Here is an 8,576-nt window from a genome sequence, read left to right as displayed (position 1 = left end):
TGTCCTAGTGGTAATGTTGGTGCCCATGTAGCAGTGTCCTAATGTCAATATTTGTGACCCATATCAATGTGTTAGTGACACCCATGCCATCATCTGTACATATATGTTGGCACCTGTTGTCAGTGTTCTAACGGCCCCATGCCAGCATCCTGTCAGTATCCAAGTCAGTACACTAGGGTTGTGTACCTCTCTTTTAAATGTCGTCACTGTTCTGATAGTGTGTCCCACAGTCACTATCACAAAGTATGTATCCTTATGTCCTAGTGCCCGTCATTAGTGGTTGTGTGCTATGTCAGTGCCCATTTGTCAGTCCTCCTGTGGCTCTGTTCCTGTGTTCGTGTCCTGTGGCCGAGTACCAGTGACATTGTTTTTACCACTGTGTCATTGTTGGTGTCTGTCAGTTTCCTGATGTCAGTGTGGATCCCACTTTGTCAGTGTACTAACTTTCATGTCCCACCTGATGTAATTATTTTTATTACACACTGCTTATAATTCCCTAAGTTCTCTTTTGCGCACTAAGAAAAATGATGGACGAGAGATTTGGTGATCTAAAAAATGGATCACGGTCAATGAGTGTTTTAGGAAGGAAAACTTGAAAACCCCGGGACCTACTCTCCGCTGGGTCTGCTCCTTTTAACTGACAGAACACATGCTTTCAGTCTGGCACCTTACACCTTGGAAGCCTGGAAATTCATCTGCAGAGTTCATCAAAGTTCACTGATACACGATCCCTATGGCTTCAACATCCTCTCCTACACCGATAATATGCAACACATACCCTCCCTCTCGGACAAAGACCCCAACAGAAGAAACAAGTTCATTGCCTGCATGACTGAAGTCTGTAACTGAATTAAAGTCACATGCTCAACACCGATAAGACCATCCAGAACTTGGCCGCCAGACTCATCCTCAACCCCCCACACAGAATCACATCACACCTCACCTCATGGCTCATCACTGGCTCCTGATACACAGACGTGCTAATTTCAAACTCCCCACACACGCACATCGAGGTATTACACAACTTAGAATCCACCAACCTGAACAGTCCCACCTCATTCCACCAACCACCCAGACACTTCCGCTCTGCAGGACTCCTACATGCACATTTCCCACACATACACAGAACCAGATCAGAAGGACAGGCCTGGACTTTTATTGCTCCTGAAGCGTGGAACAGCAACCCAATCCAAATCAGAGCCTCCTACTCTCTTCTTGGATTCTGCAAGAAGCTGAAGATCTAGCTTTTCAATTAACCAGCCTACCTCCGGCAGGGATAGGCTTACACACCTGCCCATCAGCAAGATTCCCTTGCAGATGATAGTGTACTTTAATAAAACAACTAATATAACAAACCTGTAGTTAAAGAACATGTTTGTTAGAGAGAGCCCAGCTTTAAAAAAATAAGACGACAAGTAAAGCTTGCATTTCATTAGTTTATACATTTTTGACTGAATACATTTATTGTTGTGGGGGATGTGATTAACTCTCACATCAAGCTTTGGTTTTAAATCAATATCTTGACTTTCATAACTCTGCCTGCTGCATATACAGGTGCAAACATCAATATGGGGGTGACAAGCCCTTACAGGCACTACCTTGGCCCCAGCTTTGTGGCAACCCCGTGTGAGCCTGCTTGCAGATGCACTGGAGGCCATCTTTGAATGTGTTCTCTAAAACATCTAAAACATTCATAAATGAGGGTTCATGCATGCCCGCACACTCAGAGGTGGCCATCTTAGAATAATATGGAGAATCAGATTTCACAAAAGCCATACAAAAATGGACACCCAGGCTAGTCACCACATGTAGACACATTGTCAGCTCTCGTGGAATCTGTGAAACTTTATTAAATGAAGCATTCCAAGACAGCTGCTGGTGTGTGCATATACACTTGCTAGTACAGGGAGCCATCTTCAAATGGTTTTTGAAACTATCTAAAGATGGCCACTAATACTTCTGCACGTATGCTTATGCATGGGGGTCTGTTTTAGAATGGTCTTGAAATTGTATTTCCTAGCTGGACAACACATGCAGTGCCTGGCTGTGATCTGGAAGCAGCAATGAGGTCCGATATCAATGTGTGTGAAGCTGTTCAGCCCTTTAAGTAATGTTCCGAGGCAAAACACCGGTTCACCTGTCCCTGGTACTAAAGAGGGCTACTTTTGAAATTGATGCACATGTAATAGGGGAGCAGTAAGCCATCATTACAGTGATATAAGCCGATTGCTGAGATGGGCTTCACAATTGCACAATGCTGTATGATGTGGTAAGTAGAACCAAAAAGGGAATGACACAATAGAAAAATGGATGTACTGAATTAACTGAACGTATACGTATGTATTTTAATGATTTTAAAATAAAAGCTCTTAACTAACGCTAAATCTAAAAAGAGCACTACAGTAAAAGGGAACTGTTAGTGTATGTTAATGTAGGGACAATATGATTGGTTTGTATTAGAAACATTGGCATCTTCTGGGGTGTATGAGCGAGCAGGACACTATTACATAAAGATATGAATGAGCCTTGCAATAGGTTTTAACACAGAAATACAACTGTAAGTGGAAGGAAGAAGGTTCAGCTGGAGGGGCAATGACCCTGGCCACAGACAATATGAGGAGGTCAACTGAAAGGATGTAGCCACAGCAGCTGAATCATGTCCTACCCCTTCATCAGCACAAGGACTGCCTTCATTGCATTCAGGGCCAATGTGACACACCAATTCAAGGCTCTACAGGTAGTGCCTAGCTTTTCCATACCTTTTATGTAGCATTGGCTACAGCATCGCAAGTATGTCCCCAAAACCCACGGCCCAACCCCACCTGTGAGAGAGCAGGAATTCTTTCATACAAGACAACACTTTAACAAAGACATTAAACAAAAAATAACACCAAGTAACCAAGATCAGAACCAGAGAATGTGTACGCGCAAGTCCCAGAAAGTGCATCAAAACCAATCCAAATAAACATCTGAAAGCTCTGCAGGTAAAGCCCTCCTTGGAGACAGAAGTGACAAACGTGGCCTGCTTGGGTCAACAGTATTCAATCTTCCCTTTCCTCTGCATGCCGAAGGGCCACAAACAGCTGCTTGGTCTCAACCCCAAACAGCCAACTGTAGTTTTTCAGCTCCAGTGAGCATCTAGTTTGGCTGCCACTAGCTGGATGAAATGAGCGTGGCTAGCATATAACTGACATGCTTTGCTTATTGCCACCCATTTTACTTTGCCTGCATCATCACCTGCTTCCAGGGGAATGTTGTCCATAATAGCACCTAAAGGGAAGAAAAGGAGAATGGGTGAGGTCTTCTCTCTCTCTCTGTGATTGTTATATACGAACACAAAATCATACCCCAACTACCTTTGTGTTAATCAAATTGTTATTCAGTCCTTCCAGTATAAATCACACCCAAATTATATTCCGACATAATCACTGCACTCTGATATAATCACAACATTAATACTCTTCAATATGTAAAGGACAAAGTACTCCCTGCTGTATATTATAAGTATTTTGCAAGTCATCGAGGAGTTCCATAAACAGACAGAGGACCGAGGCTAAAGGAGACATGCAATATCCTTATCATGTATACAATGGGGTATTTTATCTTGTATAATACATGGTCACATCATCATTGTCCCCAAAAATCACTTAAAACTATGGTGTGTGCCTCTTTCATATGAAAGAGAGTATGTTTGCAAACATGACAAATAAAAATAGAGCCTCTGGTGCAAAATAAAACACATCAAAAACCTGGTAGATATTTGGAACAAAGAGATATTAGAAACAGTTCAATACAAGTAATTTTTTAGGAAAAAGCTGCAGTAGTTGGGAATGTGGAGAAACATGCCGAAAGATTTTAACTTTTCTACAATTTTCTAAGGAGCATGTTCTTCCTGCTTGTCAGTGTAAGCTAGAAAAATAGAGCAGGAGAAAGAAAAGCTAAATTTTTGTCCAGTTGCTCATTAGGCTCCATGACCTGACCAGCCTTTCACCTCGGCTGCTGATTCTGGCAGGAGGCATTGTGACTTCGGAAGAGTTCTGATGTATTTTCTTTATAATCGGGGACTGGGTGTGTCACAAGTCACCGATTATAAGGAAATTAGAGGCGGCTGTTTATACAGGGATTGTAGAATCCCATGGTTTATAGTTACGTCCTGATTCAGTACATATGCTTATATCTGATTTTCCTTTGTAAACTCACCACAAGTGCACTCTAATATAACCAGATCCATATCCGATTCTGATAAATGGCACTGATTCTATCTGTAAAGATCAATGCCTTCTGATATAGTCACACCCCAACTGAATAGTAGCTAGTGTATATTGTTATATTTATTATCTTGTGCTATAGTTAGTATCACTACTTTTAAAACGGCTCAGCACATATGGAATCTAGTCTAGACATCAGAATAAGAAACACTTAACATCATGGTGATTTGGTAATCGTAGTCCTTGCTCTTCCTCCTGCTCGTACAGTTGGAAGGCCCTTTGCATTGGTAAGTATGGGAAAAAAAAGATTCTCCAAATTAAAAACTGTCACTTTAGTAATAGTGGGACTGTTGCAAGTGCTACATTATTTCTAATTTACAGGGCCCATATGACACCTCTCTCTCCTGTTATGTATTAACATATCTATCACACGTGACCTCTTGCCTTGCATAAGGTCTATTAGATACCTAATTGCTGTGCTCTCATTGTTATTTACTGTTGAAGAGTGGCTATATCTCATATACACGGTGTTATTAAGGAGACTCGCTTCTGCCCCTATCTATAGTTGATATATTCCACATGGATTTGGCTGCCAAGCCATCACGTCAGAAAACTTACTATTAATTCTTACGCCATTCTTCCTGACACATGTTGCTAGGACTAAGGGCAGCCATTCAATCAGAAAAGACACATAAGGAGTGATCCTTCATACATTCGGGGAGAGCGAGGATCAAAAGCATTCAGTGAGCACCACATCCAGGGACGTCCAGCATATTTCCACATACACAGCCCTGCTCTAATTGTGAACTGTGCAGGACAGAGGCCACCTCTGCCTTTGCTTAGGTATGTGACGCTCTAGATCACGCTGTATCTCACTTCTCAACTTAGCTGATAGACAATAGGTTTAGGTTACATGGGAAATAGCTACAAGTGTACGCCATGATTGGGTTCTTCATTTTCTCTACTTCTGTTCTGATTGCCAATGCGATCATGATCTTTGCCAACATTTTACTAGGATAGTGTAAAAAAAAACACCTCCATTTAAAAAATATGTCTTATTTGTGTATGAAGCATCTAGGTCTAGGTAAACTCACAAACTAACCTGTTGGTGCTGTCGTAGGGTTGATTGCCCATCCTGTATGGACAATGTAAATGAGATGTTAATCGGACACTTGTTTGTTTTCTCTACTCCACAACTGATGGGCATACCTTCACGGTGTGGAGGCCATGGGAAATATGGTGGGTGCAATCTTTTTGGCACACGCTTGGGGTGCACAACACGGGGCCCAATGCCTACTAGATACCAAAAATGGACAAAAGAACACTTTACAGCTACGAAGACACATAAATAAGACTGATTAAATTATCTTCCTCTGATAGGAAACGAGCCTCCTATTCTACAGAGGCATTAACTGAGAATATTAATGAAAAGTATATCACTGATTAATTAATGAAACGTGTCAGTTTTAAAATGGAGACCAAAATTATATGGACCATTCGAAGGCCACTGAATGACTAATTAAAGTCAATGGTTTCCCACTATGCAGAGTGTGGAAGAGGTAACACTTGTCTCCTCCAACCCAAAGTACATTACGGAAATCTTCCCCCCGTGTAGAGCTTGAGGGAGTGGAAGCAGCCTTGGGACAACTTGTCACATACACATGTACTATTTTCCCACATACCAACAAGAGCTGTAATTACATACAAGGATATACTCCGTGGTATTATAGGGAACAGGTCCATGTATTGGCACCTTTTAGAATGAGTCTACTGAGGAACACACATGGTCTGGGTTAGCAGAGTAAACACCCCATGCTCAATGCAATATTCCTACTGTGGTGCAAACTAGAGAGATGCTGCAAGAGTTAACAGGCATCTACTGTCAGCTTGGACAGCATATATTGCAGGTCATGGGCTCTAACAGAAGCACAGTAGTTCACACATAAAGCCTCAATCACTGCAGTGACGGGAACAAGTCTAAACAAAGGGATGTGCTACCATTCTTGACAGCTTTTAGGAACATCAACTTAGCGTGCTCGAGAGGCGGGCCACGCCCCAAGAAAACAGAGCATTGGGTGCATTTTAGATACTATATGTACTATCAAACATAGAAAATTCTCTTTAGCACTGTTGCCATAAGATCTAAAATAAAGACAAACATAAGGCATCTCTGGCAAGAAGCTCTAGAGATGAAATTGATTGGCAATGTTGAAGCAGTCTATTTTCAATATTAAAAAAAGTGACACTGTTTTCTTGTCATACCCAAATGCCTCACTACTGTGCAGCGGGACCACAGAGAAATAAGAGTTACCAAAAATTATATTACAAATGTTAAACATCAATGAGCAGAAATTCCCTTGGTACATGGCCCTTAGCCAGGTCCTTACGTCAACCGCTGTTGCACACGGTTTGCGGCTATGTGAAATAGTGGTAGGCTGCAGGCCCTGGACAAAGTAGACCAAGGGCCTAACCTGTGACAAGGGCACTACAGCCAATGGTTGGTCCAATGTGATTGGCCAGTGACCAGGCCTTTTTCCCCACTAAATAAATATATTAAAAAATCGAATTTGCGAATATAGCACCAGCATCACTCCATGAAGCTTGTACTGGAATCGCTAGTTGGATTACTGACTCATGATAAATCCCAGACATCTAAAATGATGGCCAAGGACCATAGTACAGAGAACTGTGGTCACCATCCCAGTTTTAGGTGTTGGAGATTCAAGAGTCAGAAGAAACTGGACTAGTAAATCCTGCATCTTTATGCATTTGTTTTGTTATAATTTCGGAGGCACTTTGTTGATTCCCTAACTGTGGCCTATGGGGCATCATCCGTTGTGGTGATCAGAGCTGTCTCTGTGCTGTGGTTTGTTCTGAATCCTGATTAGGAGGGGTCTAGTAGGTTGTTTTTCTCCAGGTGTTCAGCGAGTTGGAGGTTGATGGCCTTATCTAGGACTTTGGTGGGAAAAGGAAGCAGTGAGATGGGTCAGTAGTTCTGGAGTTCAGTGTGGTCTGCTGAGGGTTTCTTGAGGAGAGGTCTGCCCTCGGAATGTTTCCAGGCATCAGGAAAGGTGGCTGTGGTTAGTGAGGCGTTGATGGTGGTGAGTTGGCAGCTGATCTTGTCTCTTCCGAGGTTGAAGAGTCAGTAGGGGCAGGGGTCAGAGGGTGCTCCGGAGTGGATGAAGTTAAAGGGTGGCTGTGATCTATGAGCTGAGATGTTTCCATGCGATAGGCAGGAGTTCAGCTGTGATGGTTGATCGGAGGCTGAGGGGGTTGGAGGGTTGGGGATTGAAGTTCTTATAGATGTTTGCATTCTTGTTGTGGAAATGGTCGACGAGGGTGTCACAGACTTTATGTGATGAGGGGAATTAGTTTATGGTGGCTGAGAGGCAGGTAAACTCTCTGACGATAGAGAGGAGTTCCTTGAATTGGTTGGCGCTGGTGTCGATCCGGTGGGTCAGGGCCTCTCTCTTTGCCGCTATGATCTGTCAGTGGCAGTTGCTGAGGGCTGATTTGAAAGTGGCTCTGTCGATGTGGTTCCTGATGGTGCGCCATCTTCTTTCAAGTTGTTTGCATCTGCATTTCTATAAGCTGAGTTCCGGGGTGTACCAGTTGGCTTATATGGGGTGTCTGTGGGTTTTGGCTGGTTTTGTGGGAGCGACTTGGTCAGCGGTGCTGGTGATGTAGTCGTTGAAGTTCAGTACTGCTTGGGGGCGTATTTGGGCTGTGTGGTGCTGAGGGCATCAGTCAATTGATGCTAAGTGACCTTGGACCAGCTGCGTAAGGGTCAGCTGTGACGATTGGGGATGGTGCAGGCATGTGTGGTGATGGTGAAGTGTAAGATGGAGTGGTCTGATTAGGTAAGATCTAAGGTGTGGTTGAATCCGATTCTGTTGCTAGATGTGATGTTAGGGTCCAGCGTGTCCTGTTTTGTGCGTGAAAGCAACATCTTGGTCCTTAAAGCATGCTTTTGCAATTTTGGTGTAATTATGTTCAGAAGTGTCAAAGGATTTAAGATTTACAAAATGTAGATATTTCACACCGTGTAAGATCAGCGAAGCGGAAAGATCCCAAGATCAGATCTGACTGGCTGCTACCACATGAACAAAGATATGGTGGCAGCTATTTTAGGACTCAGGGCTCAGTCCTCTCTTCTATTAAAAAAAGGCCTCACAGGTGGGTTGTTTTAGGTCCCCCACCTCCAAAAATAGTTATCTTCTTCCTTATTTTTTTAAAAATAATAACCACCTCCCCCCTGCCCCCAGGGTGGACCAGGAGGTTTTTTTTGGGGGGATGGGGGCGGTCACATTGTTTAAATGAGGGTAGAGGGCATAAGGTCCCCCTCCCTGAGCCTTGAACAGGACCCAG

General features: G+C 43.2%; 1 protein-coding gene across 3 annotated transcripts in view; it reads right to left on the bottom strand.

Moving 5' to 3' along the window:
* Positions 1–1,422: 1,422 nt before the first annotated feature.
* NUDT9 (nudix hydrolase 9) overlaps positions 1,423–8,576 on the bottom strand; it is a 133,354-nt gene continuing 126,200 nt past the window's right edge. For all 3 annotated transcript variants that reach the window (XM_069244058.1, XM_069244055.1, XM_069244056.1), the window contains one exon: positions 1,423–3,270. In XM_069244058.1, coding sequence (XP_069100159.1) covers positions 3,122–3,270 — 149 coding nt within the window. In that variant the 3' untranslated portion in view covers positions 1,423–3,121. The remainder of the gene's footprint in view (positions 3,271–8,576) is intronic.

The sequence above is a fragment of the Pleurodeles waltl genome, chromosome 7 (genome assembly GCF_031143425.1).
Source record: "Pleurodeles waltl isolate 20211129_DDA chromosome 7, aPleWal1.hap1.20221129, whole genome shotgun sequence".
Lineage (NCBI taxonomy): Eukaryota > Metazoa > Chordata > Amphibia > Caudata > Salamandridae > Pleurodeles > Pleurodeles waltl.
This window is presented reverse-complemented; position numbering and strand designations above follow the sequence as displayed.